This window comes from Panthera uncia, chromosome B4 (assembly GCF_023721935.1).
Source record: "Panthera uncia isolate 11264 chromosome B4, Puncia_PCG_1.0, whole genome shotgun sequence".
Taxonomy (NCBI): domain Eukaryota; kingdom Metazoa; phylum Chordata; class Mammalia; order Carnivora; family Felidae; genus Panthera; species Panthera uncia.
In genome coordinates, this window is record NC_064809.1 from 101,090,641 (window position 1) to 101,109,169 (window position 18,529).

Sequence of the window (18,529 nt, forward strand, 5' to 3'; positions counted from 1 at the left end):
CTCAGTCCGTTAAGCATCTGACTCTTGATTTCAGCTCAGGTCACAATCTCACAGTTTGTGGTATCAAGCCCTGTGTCAGGCTCCACACTATAAATAAATAAACATTAAAAATTAAGTAAATGATGCATATGCAGTAATAAGAATACATTAAGTAATAAACACTGCTTATTAAAGCTATACCTAAAATGTATAAATAATAATGCAAATTATCACCTTAAATAAAGAGAGTGCCCACCTGCTATTCATCTTATATTTCTTTCCCTCTAAATTTGATGTTTTCTGAGGCAAATTTTATACTCTGTTAGTTTATGTTCTTAATATTATTGAAAATTCATTGTTCAATTACCCATAACTAGACTTTGACTAGTTTTAATTAAATTCCTTGACTGATCTTTATCTTGAAAGTAAAATTATTTTCAGTTGATCAAATGGCGTTTACTGAACTACCATATATTGAACTTTATGGTTCTGACTATAAAGTAAATCTATCAATTCATTACTATGACAGGTATTGTTTATAGAAAATATAACTAAAATTTGGAGGCTCCCTGCACCACACAAATCAATCCATGAAAGCCAAAAAAGATTGTTAAGAGGATTTTAGAGCTATTCAGGCATTCAGGATACTTTCTCTTCCAGACTGAAAACATATGTGCAAATATGCCATCTCTCAAAGCATCTGTAATAACACCTGTAGAGAGATAAAAACTGAAGTGTATGGACCTTTAGTAGAATGCTTCTCTTTCTGAAGCAAAAAGTAACTTTTCTTAGTCTTTGGTAAGGACACCAGAGCACAGTGATTAAATGTTCTAGCGCTAGACTGAGTCTAGGGTCGAACTGCTGAGACTGAATCCTCGATTGGCCACTTGATATCTGCTTCACTTAAGGCAAGTGTCTTAACCTCTACAAGCCTGTCAAATGCAGATAATGCTGGGGCCTACCTCACAAATCGTTGTGAAGATTAAAAGAGATAATCTTTGAAAAACCCCTAGGACAGTTCCTGGAAACTAATTCTATTAAGAATAAGAAATATTCACTGTAAGATGAAGCTGATAAATTTTATCTTTTAATCAATGGTAGTTTATATAATTGTAATATTATTTAAAAGTATTAAGATTTGCTTTTAATGACATACTACATACTTGGAATGTACTAATACATAGAGTCTTCAAAAACCTCGGCTATTTTACAAAATGACTTCATAAAAGAAGTATGTCATACAATCTTAGTTTCTTTTTGTTATTCAGTAGCAGACCGGTAAGTATGCAGGTAACAATAGGCTCATTATATTAATTCTTTAGCAGAACTTCCTCTCTCTGTTGCTTTGTTCATCCCGGGGTGAGGATGATTAGTTCTGACTTTCCACTCCTTAGAACAGATAGACTCATGATCAGTTGTCTAAAGAAAATATGTGAGTACTGGTGGCCATGGTGGGGAGCTAGAGAAATATTTTTTCCTAGTAATATGCATGGTTGGTAGCGGTGACATGAAATGATGAAATAATAACAGTTTCCACTTGTTGGAATGAGCACTGGGTGTTATATGTAAGTGATGAATCACTAACTTCTACTCCTGCAACTACTATTACACTATATGTTAACTAACTTGGATTTAAATAAAGTTAAAAAAATAGTAGTCTCATTAAATTTGCATTTGACAAATAATATCAAGTTGGATAGTCATGTCCAATGCCAGATTCCTTTAACTAGAAACCTTTTCTTAGGGACTCCCCAGTAGCCTGGCTGAGAGTTTCTCACCCCAAAACCTGAGGCTCTTGCTGCTGAACCCTTCATTTCTTCTTCTCATACGCAGGTACTAGACCTGTGATCTGTGGTCTAAAGGCCCTTGCCATCTACTCCTGTTTACTGTTCCTTGATTCTTCATGGATATTTCCTCCAATAAACTTCTTACACATCTAATATTATAATAGTCTTTATATCTAAGAGGAGTGAGGTAAAGGATCAAGCCAAAAAGATTTGATTCAAATCTTGATATTTACCTTTTATAGCCATGTGACATAAGGTAATTTCCTCATTAATAAAATGGAAATGATATTGCCAATTTTATGGCATAATTTAGAGGCTTTAAAAATTAATAAATATGGAAATTGAAGTTTGAAATAAGCAACTTGCTGTGCTCAAACAGCTGGTATACACATATAGCTATGAGATGAAATGAAACAAGAAGTGCTCCTACAAATACTGATTCGGGAGATATTTGTATGCATTGGTGATAAAGTATAAATTATCATGGCACTTTTGGGAATTATTCTGGCAATATCTTTTAAAGTTAGAAATATTCATATCTTGTGTTTCAGAAATTTTATTCTTGGAAATCTATTCCATGGAAATAAAAGGATCAGTAAATAAGGCTAAATATAAGCCTGGTCATTGCAACAAATGTTCAAAACCTGAAGGAAACGTGAATTCCCATTATTAGATAAATTATTGAATAAATATGATGTTGTCACAGTATGATATGCAACATAGTCATTAAAAAGAATGAGTTAGCTCCATACTTGGTGACTTGAGAAGACTTATATAAGACATATTTAAGTGAAAAAAGCAACATGTGGAGTGATTATAATACATAATATAGAATACATAATATATAATAAAGAATCCATTATCTATGGCTTTATGTATTTTATATGGTTATGTGAACATGGAGAAAAATATGGGAGGATATCAGCCATATGTTTGGTGTAGATAACCTGGGAGAGATGCTGGTATGACTAGAATAGAAATTGATGAATCAGCTAAAGGAAATAAAAGAAGAGCCCACTAAAATATTAGTATGATTTAATCCAATTATAAAAATGACATGATTGAGAGCATATATAATTTGAATTTTTGTTAATATGTGAAGAGGAGTCAGATGCCTGAAAATCACACCCGAGTCCCATTATCTCAAGCAAGTCTGAAGTATATCATTAAACCATCAGGAGAAAATAATTGCTAAACATCTGTTGTATTCAAACAAAACTCTGTTTCATTTGTTATTTGTGTTTGTCATCATTTTATCTGTAAATCACCTGCATGAAATGAGAATTTAAATTTTTTTCTCCTCTTCAGAAACAAAAAATCAATTGCAGTGATATTTCTTCTTTGTTTAAAGCTCCAGCACGACCGAAAACCAAACCAACCCCTATTTATGATGCCACAGGAAAATTGCTTGTGACTTCAACAACAATTACAATCAGAATGCCAATATGTTACTACAATGATGATCATGGACCTATCAAAAATGTGCAAGTGCTTGTAACAGAAGCAGGAGGTATCATCAACTGTCAACCTGTCTCGTTAAATTTTAGAGTATGAATTGTTGAATGCTAAAGAAATTTCAGTTCAAAATTAGTAATATTAGGTTGACTACCAATTACCACACAACTGTTGAGCTTAACAGATTGCTAATATTATCATTAGTTATACTAACCATTAATTTATGCGTAAAGTACTTGAACAAGATAAGAAAAGGCATAGTTACAATATGTGATTTACTTTTTCCATATACTGATAGGATTGTTTGAATTTGGCAAGATGGAGTCTTGATAGCTTCTTTGGAGGTATGAACAGAAGAGTTACCCTTTACTGAGAGATGTTCTTTTCTGTACCTGAGAAGTCATCCTCCACAGCAAGCCTATAGATTCATTTGTGATGGGGAAAGATAGGATTTCCTGTTTATGTAGGTAGATCAGCTGAATTATCCCTGGTGGTTCATACAGTGACAGATGTTGCATCCAGATTTTCCTCATGTAATTATAGAAACGTTCTTCAGAAATGTCAAAATACATTCATCTGTTACTTATAATTATTATCCTTTCTTCCTGAAAATAGCTCAGCATGATGGAAATGTAACAAAGTGGTATGATGCATATTTTAATAAACCAAGGCCATACTTTACAAATGAAGGCTTTCCTAACCCCCCATGTACAGAAGCAAAGACAAAATTCAGTGGCAATGAAGAAATCTACATCATAGGTGCTGATAATGCATGCATGATTCCTGGCAATGAAGACAGAATTTGCAATGGACCTTTGAAACCAAAAAAGCAATACTTGTAAGTATAGTTGGTGCTGACTATGCATAATGATAGCAAGCTAATTAACATCTTTCATTCATCCATCTGCCCGTCCTTTCATCTTTCTAGTAAGCACTGGGCATCCATAATGTATCATGACCTAACACATGGTAAAGATCAACATGGTAAGATATTGTCCTTACATTCCATAAATGTACAGTTCTGTAGGGAAAGTAGGCATGCTTCAGAGTAATTATGAGTTGATATGGTAAGTGACAGAAGGACAATATGAAAAACATGTATTGGAGAACATGGGTAGGAGAATTTAATTCTTTCTGTAGAGGATAATGTGACTAACATAATATTTTGTGCTTTTCACCCATTATTTTGCAATACATGCTAATATATGGGTTTTAGAAATGCCATCCTAGTCTTTCATTTGATGACAGCTTCAGTTTATTGGAGTCATAACAATAATTTTCTCCTCTTTGTATTATCAAAACTCTGAATTAGTGATTAAAATCCTTTAATCACTAATATCTTTAATCACTTTAATATCTATCATTTTGCAGATCATAATAATCTAATGTATTAAAAACCACTTCTGATATTCTGGATTTATTAAATGCTCTGTTAAATTAATCATTGGCTCCTGTTAAATTGACTATATTATTTTTTGTCATAAACTAGTTTCATGTTTGCCTGCTAGTTAAAGCATTATTAAATTCTTTATAAACATCCTAGGTCAAGTTAACATTAGAAAAGTAGAGAAGTCAGGCATTCGAAAAAACAGAATGCTCTATCCTCTATTATTAAGTACAGTTACTTTGGCTATTACCTAAAATTTAACCATCATATATATGACAGCTATGAAAACAATATACTAAAAAATGTAATCTTTTTTATTTTGCATATTTGCAAATATGCAAATATTGTTTATTTTGCATATTTGCAATGCAGACTCTTTCATATAATCAATAAAATCATAAAAATTTGAGAATAGTAGAAATTAAATTGTAAAGTGAAACTTTAAGTTTAACATAAACTTTAACATAAGTTTGTTTTGTATTTTAAAATGCCTGGGTATCTATAGTTTTTAAGTAAGATAAATTTCAGTTGTCTCTGAATTTGTTAGAACCACCCATTATGTACCATTTTCTTTTTTTTATGTCATAAAAACATAGAAAGTAAAAATACAGCTGGGCACACAGCATTAAGAAGCATTTTTCTTAATTTGTTAACATGTGAACAAAATAAATTCTATATGACCATTCTAAATCTAGTTCACTGGTATTTTCAAAGGTAGTTGAGGTATAAGTTATTATACTCTATAAAGTATGTTTGTGTAATACACTTTCACACAGACATGAAATAATTCATTCTAAACAAATCTATGAGGAATGTAATCTACTTCATCTGATTAAGCTACTGGGACTGCTCAAGAGTCTGACCAAATCTTTAGTCATTCTCTCGTGTGCAGGATAATTATTCATCTCCCATAAAGAAAGGATATATTGCTCTGATGGCAATTGATTTCTAAGTTTACATCTTGTAAATACATTTTCTTTTGAATAAAAAAATGTGTATTTTTCATTGCTATTTGTTAAATTATTCATAGAAGAAAATCATATAGCATGCAAATTGTTGGTTTAATTTTTTTTTATTTCATAGATTTAAATTTAGAGCCACCAATGTTATGGGACAATTTACTGATTCTGATTATTCTGATCCCGTTAAGACTTTAGGTAAGATATATTCTGTAATTTAATTTCACTGATAATCTCAACATGCTAATCACAGTTGTAACATTCATTAGTGAATATATTAATCCATGACTAATGTTCTCAAGTATAAATTCACTTCAAGGTTAATTAGCCTTTCAAAGGAAAAAATAGCATTTTTGATATTGTTTTAAGTGATGTATGATCCATCTATTCAAATCTGGACATAGATTTTAATATGGTATTGTTTCTATGTTGATGTATACTAACCTTATACTAAGCAAATATTTACTTGATTGTTTAATATACAATCTTATATGTAAAACATTTTTACTTAATAAAAAAGAAAAAGATTTATGGAAATTTTCTTGAAATAATCCTAAAAACTAGAAAATTACCAGCCATTTTAAATTTTATTTTCTTTCTAACCAAGTCTTTCATGAGTTGTTTTCTATTATATCCATGTAATCAGGACTGAATAAAACATAGGTACAATTTAGTCAAATGCGAGTATTCGCCTCCTCCTCCTCCTCCTCCTCCTCCTCCTCCTCCTCCTCCTCCTCCTCCTCCTCCTCCTCCTCCTCCTCCTCCTCCTCCTTCTCCTCCACTCCTCCTCCCCCTCACCTCCTCTCCTCCTCCTTCTTCACCATTATCATCTTGTAGGCTCTTTGTGTGTACTAACTGATGGACTCTTCATGACTTTTAATTTACATCAGTAGTTTTCAACCAGAGTGATTTTATTCTCCAGGGGATGTGTAGCAATGGCTGTAGCCACTTTTGGTGGTTACAATTATGGGTCCAAGCTACTGGCATCTAGTGGGCAGAAGCCAGGGAAGCTACTGAACATCCTACATTGCATAGCATAGCCCCTTCAGCAAAGAATTATTTAGTGCATAATGTCAGTAGTGCTGAGATTGAGAGAAGCTGTTCAGTACTAATTTTAGCTCCATTATATAGATGAGGAAACCAAAGTTCAGATTACGTAATTAAATGACTCTGCCAGGATTCTAGCACAGATCCCATAACCATTACAGTACAAATACAGGATTTAGACCTAGATTCAAATCTTGACTCTGCTACTTGAAAAAATAACTTTTATAAACCTTAGTTTCCTTATTTAGAAAATGATGATGATAGTCCCCCTTCAGATTTAAATAAAATAGCATATGTAAAAATATTACTATTTCACAGTAAAAAAAATTTTAATAGCTCCTTTTCAGATCAGTTATAATCAACGATTTTTAAAATATACTTTTTTTAGGAGATCTTGTTTCCTTAGGATTTCTCTAAGTACATCACAGCCCCTATTTTCTCTGTGTTAAGCTCTGAGAATGTGGACCGCTGTGTGTCATTCAGATCCATAACATAATACGAGCTACAACAGATTTCAGTGCGAGTTGTGGCTGGAAGAAGTTAGATTTTTCCCATCATTTTCAGTTAGAAATTCTCATCCAGTTATGGAACATTAATTGTCTAAAATGCCAGCTTCCACAGCCTCTACTTAGTTAAGGCAATTTTGAACCTTGAAGATACAAAGAAGGGGCTCATGGTTTGCTCTATAGATGTTTTTAGAGGAATGACTTGAATTTCTTTGGCTATCCTGTCTAATTCCATGAAATGAATGGCTTGATTAATTTACCAAGTAATTAAATCATTTTACAATTGGCTGACAAGCCTGTGGTTTTGAAATTGTGTGGAGTATTTCTTCATTGGAGAGGTGAATTTATCACACCCTGTCATCACCACAGTGAAGTAAATGTCTTGATGGCATCAGCATAATTTCTGTTAGGTTATAGCATTCAGAAACTGTTTCCACCACCAAATGGGGATCCTGGTGTGTGTACTGATGGAAGACAAAAGACATAGACAAAGCGGATAGCTCATGTGTCTCAGGGAGATGACATTTTGTAGGAGTAGCACTAAAGAGATTGCCTTGCTCTGTAGTTTGTCATGTACCTTGTCTCTCATAGATGGCTGGTTTCATGCAGATTATTGATGTGAGGATACATTCAGTCAGTTATCTGAGAGACGAAGTTACGACATCCAGGGTAATCGGAATGAAAAAGGGGAAAGTCAAGTCTCAGAAACCATGGTGTGCAGGGATGCGATTCCTCACATTCTGCCAAATGGCTTCCCTCCGGCCAAGGCTGGGCCTCATCTAGTACTTTGGCTGCAGGTAGTCTCAAGGTGCTCCTCAGTGATGCTCTTCTTTTTCTTCCTTTCTCTCACAGCCAATGCAGTGGAATAAAATCATTAATTCTAAAAGGTAGCAGAAATATACCATCAGTTCTCTGGTTCTTTGAAATCATGACTGTCTCCTCCCTAAGTCATCCAGGTGCTAATGTTTGTGTGCCTTGGTAACAGCAGGAGTCAAAAGGGAATGTAAGAAATGGAACAGAAGGCAGAGCACAGGAGCCTGGCAAGGTTAGCGAAGGAAGCACTGCTGAAACATAGATTGCATGTATAAGGTAGAAAACCATTAGGTGTTCCATGCATCTATGTTCAAATTTTACAAAGTTCATATATTATTTATAGACCAGAGACATAAGGACAGGCTGCTCCTTAGAGTTTCTCCCATGGACTCTCTTCTGATGAACAGTGGCTTGGTATTAGGCTTTATATTATGCTTATTCTGGGTTGAACACATAGAGTTCTACTATCTAGATAGTCATTTATAGTTAGCAAAAGAGCAACAAGCAGGAGTGGAGATGACTAGGATACAATACTGAGTTGTGGTGAAAGGAGATGTTCAGATTTGAAGTATGGAGTGTATCATTAGAGCAGAATTCCTCAATGTCTAGACAAGTAGCCCAGTCATTTGGCTGGTTAATGGATTTACTACCATCAATTTCTGTCCTCACATTTTATCTGGCTATTGGATCTTGGGGTTCTGTGGATATCAGATTAACCCTGATGGGTCAGGCACCAAAGAGCACCCTCCGGAAATGGATCTTGTCCGTGATTTGACACTAATAAAAGGCCATGGAGTCATAAGGGTTTTTGGAAAAAGAACATTGCCAAGGAAGATATAGTAGAAGGACTCAAAAAGGAAATAAATTTGACCATTCCTACAGTGGTCAATGGCAAGAATAGTTTTGTGCCTGTGAGAATGGGAGCAAGCAAATAGTAAAATGCATTGGTATAATACCCTGCCATCATCATAAGATTACAAAGGATGTTTGTGTCCTTGTTTCTCTCAAATATACCATGGATTGGAATAGATTATAACATTTACAACAGGTTAGAGGCTCCCAACATTCCTAACAAGTCTGCTGAGGACTTATGTGTGGATGTGATCTCAGACTTCAGTGAAAGAAGTGAAGGTACCATCTAGGTCATCAAACTACCAGTGGATACACATTTGTTCACCAGTATTGAGCATAGCACAGGCAGTGATCTCCAGGCTAAGTTACCTATCAGTAAATCCTTCGGGATTTAAAAGCCTTCACAAGGCTGTCTTTTTAAGTTAGTGCAGAGTAAACATTTCTGTCATATTTGATAGTGGTTGCGCCTCTTAGAGATACAATTATTTGTAAGTTAAAATTAGGGGTAAAAGAATCACCACAGACTGATGAACTAAAAGGTTTAAGTTTAGTGAAAAGGGTTAACAAAAGTACAAATGAGAAGGGGCCAAGCAGGGCTTTGCTGAATAAGGATGAATGTGTGGAAGAGGAGTTTGTACTTAGGGAAATCTTTATGGCCTGTAGGAACAAACAAGGGAAATGACATATGCCATTATTTTAATCCTAAAGAAATACCTACAACTTACTTGATTTTGATTTCACTCAGCATTGAGCATTAACATTTTTATTAACAAAATTCGTAAGAATCCTTCTTAAACTCTTTTTTAAAATCCTCTTTAGGCACATCAGTTTATGGAAACTGCTCATAGGCAATGTTTTGATTACAAGGTTTAATTATAGAAGATTCCTGTGATTTAAAAAGCAGACACTCCTTTCTGCACCTTACAGGGCTTCATTAAAGCTGAACAAGATGAAACCTTAAACCCCATGGCAAAGGCACTCTATGATTGTTTTCTTTTGTCATAATACTTCTCATTTAATTACTATGCTAACAATGAGAAGTTCCAATATGCTCACTTAGAAACAGAAATAGGGCGTCTCTATGTTTTTTTTTTTTTTTTTTTTGCAGCAAAAGGATCACTTGTCCCCAAGACACCAGGGGAATGAAGAAAGGTTTATGATGTTAACGAGGCACTGGTAATGTGGTGCTGAACCTCATAAACTTTGCAGTCAGTCAGACATATTTTGGGCAGTATAGGGATATATTAAATTTATGTGAACTTGGGTCGGTTACTTAACAAATTAACTTCTGAAATCTTCATTCCAAAATGAGAATAATAATACCTCCCTCATAAGCTAACTGGAAGATTAAATCAGATGAATGAATGGATGAATGGATACAAAATGTTTATTAATAAAGATAATTGTCTATTTATATGCCAAGGCTTTTATGAGGGTTTTTATGCATAACCCCACATATTCTTCACAAAACTATTAACATAACTTCCTATTTATAGGTATCCTCAATTGATTGGTAAGAAATCTGAAAATGAGTTTTTAAGCAACTTGCCTGCCCAAGGTTACAGAGGTCGGACATGACAGCACCAGCCTTTAGACCCAGGCAGCTGGACTCAAGCCAGTGCTGTGCTTGTAACCGCTGTATACAGTGTCTGGAAATCTCTAAGTGTCCAATTGGGTTGCAATTGCGTTACTCTTGGAGCTTTTTCTGTTCCCACGGACTTCCTGTCCTTGCCTTACCATTTTCTCTTTGCAACATTTTTAATTACTTCCAGCTGTTTTCTTTTCATCTTCTTGTGTTAGCTTTTTGAGATTAGCATTCACACATAAGTATGCTTTATTTTTGCACATAAAGATACAAAAATTCTTTTTGTTTTTTTTAAACAAGGAATAAATCACTTTTCTCTACACCCTGGAAACCACTGTTTATTATCTACTTTTAATATTTTGCCAAACTTATGCATGAAAATAATATGTCTTGGGTATTTTAACTTACATCTCTTCAATTATGAAATTGAGTGACTTTTAATACATTGTCTGTGCAGTTCTTGAATATCTTGGATGATTAGTACTGTTCAAAAGAGAAGAAGAGATCCTTATACTTAAGTTCTAAGAATTTATTTTCTTTTAAGATTAATAATAATTTTAAGATCTTTCACATGACATACCTCTATATCAAGAGGAAGATATGTCCTATGAGCTTTAGAACTCATGTAATTCAAGATTCTTCTTAGAGTTATAAAACTGGCTTAAGTCAGATCTATCAGCTGAGTTTAAATAATGATAATTTCAATCAAAAATACTTATGAAAAATAGTGATTTATAATTATGATTGCTTACTTACAGCAGTACATTTTATTATGCAAATAAAACAATTTAAAGTGGACTTTGTAGAATTTTAAGTCTAGTCAGGAAATGACTTCTGCTTATTACAAAAAGAATCATGTTTATATTTTCACGTGAAGAATTCAATTTTCTGTGGAAGAATCTGGAGACGTGCCTTCATTTTGTGCAGTAACGTCCTGTAGGTATATGCATAGCAGTGAATCAGAGTTTGTACTGGACAGCCATGGTACACTTTGTCCTTTCCTACTAGTACATTTATAATACGTGTGCCCAAAGGATTACATATTGTTTATTAATACATTATATGTCATTTCCTCACTTCACTTGGCTAGCGCTTTGAAATGGTAATCCAATCTCAAACACTTCTTTGTGGTCTATGAAATCATTTTTTTCCCCCACTGGGTTCTGAGGACCAGTGATTCAGTATTACCTGATACAGATTATTCTTTGTTCATCTTCATATGTTTCCTTTCCCAAGCATATTCAATTAGAGTCAGAATGTGAAAATTCATAAAAACAAGCCATTCATATGTTAATATATTAAAAAGAGGTATCTAAAATACTTTATGAGCTACATGCTGCTTTACAGTCTCCTAAACTTAGCTGGAGATGCTAGATGACCATGAAACTCTGGTAACTGTTTTTAAGATTCAGTGTTCATTCGAGTCTACCATGCAAAATAGCCACAGGAACCTTCCTGTTGTTAACATTTTATAAGCACCAGTCCAGGGAAAAAAGGTGAAACACTAATCCTTGCATACTACACAGATAGCTAACCTATTTTATTTTGTCACTTAACTTTAATACTTTTTACAGTAAAATTATAAATTATAACTCATATAACTTAAAGTTGATTATAATTATAATTAATAATTACCTAAAAGTAAATGATAAACACCTTGTATGTTCTTATTTGGTTCAATGCTGATCTTCAAACTGAAAATTTTCAGTATCTATTTTAAAACCAATATTTATATTCATAAGTAAATTTATCAAGTATTTATTGAGCATTTACTATCTATCTGGTACTATTCTCAGAACTTGGAATACAGTTTTGAATAAAACAAAGACTCCTGTCCTTAGGGAACTTTACATTATGGACAGATAATGAACCATGAGGATAATAAATAAATGTATTATAAGATATATTAAAGTGTGATGAGGGCAATGGAGAAAAGAAAAAGTAGAACAGAGTACAGAGGATATAGAAGGGGAAAGGCTGAAGTGAGGAAGTTGTAAGTTTCCATTTTAAATATGATAATGTCTTAGTCTGCTTAGGCTACCATAACAAAATACCATAGGCTTAAACAACAGAAATCTTTCTCACAGACGCTAGAAATCTAAGAACTGAGTTCCAATCAATTTGTTATGTGGTGGGAGCTCTCTTCCTGGCTGGCAAGAGGCCTCCTTCTTGTTGTTTTCATATGGCTTTTCCCCAGTACATGCGCACAGAGGGAGAGAGCTAGCTTTCTGGTGTCCTTTCTTTTTTTTTCAACGTTTTTTTTTTTTTTTTTTTTTTTTATTTTTGGGACAGAGAGAGACAGAGCATGAACGGGGGAGGGGCAGAGAGAGAGGGAGACACAGAATCGGAAACAGGCTCCAGGCTCCGAGCCATCAGCCCGGAGCCTGACGCGGGGCTCGAACTCACGGACCGCGAGATCGTGACCTGGCTGAAGTCGGACGCTTAACCGACTGCGCCACCCAGGCGCCCCTCTGGTGTCCTTTCTTATAAGAACACTAGGTTTATTGGATTAGGGCCCAACCCTTATGGCCTCATTTAATGTTAATTACTTCATTACTCCAAGTACAGTCACACTGAGAGGTTAGGGCTTCAACATATGAATTTTGGGGGACACATCCATTCAGTACAAAGGAAGCGGTCAGTGTAGGCTTCTTTGAGATGGTGATATTTGAGCAAACCTCTGAAGCTTATGAATGGGTACTCAGATATGCAAGGGAAATATCTTTCCAAGCACAGGAGTAAGCTGGTGCAAAAATACCAGGTACTCCTCCAATACCAGGTACTCTGACCTGGTATGTTCCAAAAACAATAAGTAGACCAGTTTGGCTTCAGTGGAGTTAAGGTGGAGATGGAAGTGGAAGTCAGAATGATAACAGGGAATCAGGGAGTTAATGAAGGAAGGACCAGATCACAGAGGCCACTAGAAGGACTGTGGCTTTTCCTTGTGAGAGATGAGGAGGATTTTAGGTAGAAAGGTAATGTTTAAGAGGATTACTATTCCTGCTATATTGAAAATAGATGGGAAGAGAACAAGGATGGATACAAGAAGGCTTGTTAGGTGTCTATACAATAATGTCTGCAAAACAAGATGCTGATCTGGCTCAGAATACAAGCAGCAAAGGGGATGAGAGATGAATACAGCTACGCAAAGTTTTGAACAGTATAATGAACCCCCAAATACTCACTATTTGAATGTAATAATTTTTAACATTTTGTCACATTTGTTTTATTTATGCATTTGCTTTTTAATTTTTAGTATTTTAAAGTAAATTACAGAAAACATGATGTTCCACTATTTATTATGTTTCCTTAATAAGTATATTTCTACTATATTGTCACAGCTAAATAAAAAATGATAAATCCTTGATATTATGTAATACGATATGCACTTTCACATCATCCTCAGATTTTTTTCTCATACTATGTTTGAATCAGGATCCAAAAAGAGGTTCATATGTTATTTTCTATTGTTGTGTCTCTTAATCTCTTTTCTTCTTCCTCTTTTTTCCCCCATGTCACAGACACATTAAGGCAACCAGATAGATTGCTCTAAAGGAGGTCCCATATTCTGAATTTGTCTGATTGCTTTCTCTTGGTGTGATTTAATTTTTTCCTCCTTCCTCTACTTTCTTATAAATGAGAAATAAAATCTAAAAGTTTGAATATTCACAATTAACATTTTTGGCAAGGACATTTTGCAGGTGTTTCTGCCTAGATTCAAATACCTCTCTTCAGGAGGTGTATAATATCTGGTTGTCTCATTTCAATGACGTTAGAATTGATCAGTGAGTTTAGTTGTAGTGACAACATGATCCTTCATTGAAAAGTTATTTTTCCCCTTTGTTATAACTAGCAAATAGTCTGTAGGATGATAGTTCAGCATCCTGTTCATATCCAGTTCCCTAACAACCTTCCTCCTACTCATTAAGGATACATTTATGATTGTTACCTGAATCAATTATTTTATTAGGACTGAAAACTAATTTCTAATTATATTATTCCTTCCACATTTATTAAACTAAACTCTCTTGTAACGAGGAGCCTTATTCCCTTAACTAGAACTTTTTTTTTAATTCATAAAATACAGTCCATCTGAGAAAGTTAGGGGGAAAATGCTTAATTTTTCCTTTTAAAGTATGGAAATGGTAGTCGAGCTATAACCGGTGTTTACAAGTTAAAAGATTTTTGTACATTTTTTATTTCTCTTTCATTGAATAATTTTAGAACTTGTGGATTTTTATATATTGAATCTATTTCCACCAATTTCAGCTTTTATTCATTATAAAATTTAAATTGTTTCTTCTTTGGCCAGTAGGAACTTATGCAAGATGATCTTTCATTCTTTCCGTACCATTAGCCTTTGATAGCTTCTTAGCTTTCTTGCCCCACTAGATGTCCCAAATTCCTTTTGTTTTCTAACCACCCTTTGGGATTACTACCTCTCCAACTTACCCTCGTTTCTTTTTTTTAATGTTTTTTTTTTTCGATGGAGTGAGACAGAGTGCGAGTGGAGGGAGCGGCAGAAAGAGAGGGAGACACAGACTCTAAAGCAGGCTCCAGGCTCTGAGCTGTCAGCACAGAGCCTGATACAGGGCTTGAACTCACGAACCATGAGATCATGGCCTAAGCTGAAGTTAGATGCTTAACCAACTGACCCACCCAAGCGCCCCAGCCCCATTATTTCTTTTAATGAAAAGTGTATGTGTTTTGAAGGTACAAGCAACAAGATTTCCTCAGATATTGTGGATAAGTTCTATGAGAGGAAGAGTCAAGGATAACTACAAAGTTTTTGGACTGAGCAACTAGATCATTGAGGTTGCCATCAACTAAGAGGTAGAAAGATTGCAGTTGAAAGGAAGGAATTATAGGAGTTCAGCTTTGAATATTGATTTTGAAATTTTAATTACATTTCTAAAGACGCATATTGGCAATTGCATATTCATGTCTGGAGTTCAACAGATAGCAATTAAGTAGTCATCATCATATAGATGAAAATTAAAACCATGAGGCAGCAATGGGCTCACTGAGGTGGTAAGTTTAGACAGAAAAAAGAAGAGGTCCAAGGGCTGAGCCCAAGATTTGAAGATCTGGGAGAAGTGGAACAAACACAGTTGTACACTTTATTAGCATTCTTGAGAAACATTCCAAGAAAATATCTTTCTGTGTTTTGAGACCCAAATAATATTTCATAATTATAATTAATAATAATGTTATACTTCTTGCTCTTCAGGTGAAGGACTTTCAGAAAGAACTGTAGAAATTATTCTTTCAGTCACTTTGTGCATCCTTTCAATCATTCTTCTGGGAACAGCTATTTTTGCATTTGCAAGGTAAGATTTATTTGTACTCTCATTCCTAAGATGCTTATGGACATTATTCAGTCATAGTCCAATCAGGAGACACAAGCCCCAATAGTTACTTGAATGGGGAATATTTAATAAAAAAATTGCTAACTTGTAGAAATAGTTAATTATCATAAGGGGTAAAAGAACTCTAAAGGCTCCAGAAATAGCAAGTACAACAAAGCAGCTGCTCTCTCAAGGCTGAGGAAAAATGGACAGTAAAAGAACTAAGAATTAGAAGAAGTCTCAGTCCAAAGTTTGACATGGAATGTCTACCACAGGCACATACAGCCTATCACCTATCAGTGGGCAGAGAAATATGACAGAGGGAGGGGCTGGAGCTGTCCTATTGAAGCTAACGATCATTGATGGAAAGTAGACAGGCTGGAATTGGTCTGTAGAAACAACTCACTCTTACTGGAGGACGTGGGTGGCTGAGCTACTTGGAATCATTTACCAATGGGAAGAGTCTGCACTTAGGAGGCAGCTAGCACTCATAGAGTTGGGCTGCTGGGCTTTCACAATGAATAATGATAATGCAGACCTGGAACGCACCAGGGAAGTATCTCCCTGTCCCTCTTGCCTTGAAGGTCACTCTAGTATTCTCGATTGACAAAGCTTAACATCCCACCAGCTGGCAAAGGGGATGTATTAGGGTGTGGAGCCTAGCTTCAATATCACAAAGCAGGGCAAAGAAAGGCAGGTTTAAAACTAAGGGACAATAAAGCGATAACAAAAAAAGCAGAAGGTGCCAGGATTTTTGTATATTTAAAAATAATTTATAACTATGATAGGTTTAATGAAATATATTTTAATCAAATCTAACTTTTAAACTATACAGAAGAGATCAGTTTTACATGATCTCTTTTGAGATCATGACATTTAAAGACATCCATCTTCCTTACATGGTGAGCCCCTTTTTCCTGTTTACTTTACCAATGAGTCTGTGCTACATTTTCCAAGGGCCCCTTTAAATTCTCACTATTAGCCTCCTAATTCCCTTGCCATTTGCAGGGCCTCAGGGGAAATCTTAGTTATGGTCCTAAAATCCAGCCATAAAGTAGATTGCTGAGTTAAAGGGCCCTTACATTTGCAAAAATAACCATGACACTAATTTCCTAAGTAGCTTAATAGGCCCTGTTTTTATTTTACCTGAAGAATGTTGTCCTGTATTCTGAATGCCCATCATCTGTTTCACCTTGAACCTATCAAATCATCATTTTGATGGCTAATTTGAAGAACTCTTGAAAAAAAAATTTTTTTTCTTACACTGCCTACTGTTCTCAGAGTCAGCCAGAAGATGGTGAGAGAAAGCCATTACTCTAGTTTTAGAGACATATAATTTGTATAAGATATCTTCCTTCCAATATGAATATGGCCAAGGCATACCCCTCAGGGACATGCCTTGGTCATATTCATATTGTTTCCTTGCTCTAAAATCTCTGATTTTTCATTTCCTCACAGGATGAACTCCTTATGTGGGCAAGAAATACTCCCCTCTTACTTACTCTCTACAAATTCCCAACATACTTCTCTTTGGCCAACTAGGTCTGTTCTCACCAGAACATTCCTTAGGCTTTTGTAGAACTCTGCTTTTGTTCCATCAACCAGAAATGTGCTTCCTCCTCCTTCTCATTCTGGAGCCTTCAAATCAAATCTCACTTTTTTACTTCCTAACAATACTAATAGTTGTCATATGAATTGTAATCTGGATTTTTTCTTTTTATGCTTTTTCTACACTTAGATCTTGCCTCTCAACTAAATTATAATGTTCTTGAGCATAAGAACCATATTTTATACTTTCTATACCATCCTTAATACATAACACATAATAAAAATATGTTTGAAATGTGATAGATATAATAGTATCACTAGTAACACACCATACTGTGTCAAAGAAGGATAAGCATGTAAAGGGTGTAAAATGATAGGGCCTTAATTAGATTCTCAGATTCATGTGACTTTTATTTTTGAACCTGAGTTTTCTAAATGTAAAGATAACAATATATGCTTTGCAATATTTGTGTAAAAAGCCAATGAGACAATTCAAAACATATTTCCATGCATTTTCCTGCATGTAGAAATGTTTCACATATATAAAAACAATGGGACATTGTCTTTTAGTATTGGTGATGATAGCAATGAGCTATTTCCACTTTGGCACACTTTCTTTTTATGACAAATCTGTGAGACAGCTAGAGAGAGGAAAAACAAGCACACAGCATTGGTTTCATTTGCTCTGTATTTTAATTTGCCAACGACCAAAGCCTGGATCAACTAATGCTCATCAAAATTTGAAATTTCACCAAAGAAACATGTTAAAGGAATATGGTAGAATAGGTTTATGGAATTAAAGCAAGAAAAAGAAGTTGAGTAGGTATAAATTTGCAACATATTCAGAGAAATGACCCCAACAAAGAAATTATTTGACTAATATCTTAAAAAGAAAACAAAACCTAAGTTTATATGCTTTCTATGATACTTCCTTTTTGGACTTTACTATGCTTCTTTTAGAATTCGACAGAAGCAGAAAGAAGGTGGCACATATTCTCCTCGGGATGCAGAAATTATTGACACTAAATTCAAGCTGGATCAGCTCATCACAGTGGCAGACCTGGAACTGAAGGGCGAGAGATTAACGCGGTGAGCACACTCCTCTTGGCGAACAGTGGTTCAGAGGGCCTGGAGCCATGACCCTATTCTGACCTATGCTTGTTGGAAGTGTTTGTGGGGCTCCTATTTACACAGGTCATAGAGATCTTCTTTCAAAGGGTGACCTCCATCTTCTGCACACTTCTCACTGGTGTTCGGAGAATC

The 18,529-nt window shown here is 34.9% G+C and overlaps 1 protein-coding gene across 1 annotated transcript in view; it reads left to right on the forward strand.

Annotated features, from left to right (window-relative positions):
- The window catches only part of PTPRQ (protein tyrosine phosphatase receptor type Q), a 199,536-nt gene that overhangs the window by 135,268 nt on the left and 45,739 nt on the right, over positions 1–18,529 (forward strand). Inside the window, exons 31-35 of the mRNA XM_049626005.1 lie at positions 3,118–3,276; positions 3,837–4,059; positions 5,692–5,765; positions 15,601–15,700; positions 18,227–18,355. Coding sequence (XP_049481962.1) covers positions 3,118–3,276; positions 3,837–4,059; positions 5,692–5,765; positions 15,601–15,700; positions 18,227–18,355 — 685 coding nt within the window. The remainder of the gene's footprint in view (positions 1–3,117; positions 3,277–3,836; positions 4,060–5,691; positions 5,766–15,600; positions 15,701–18,226; positions 18,356–18,529) is intronic.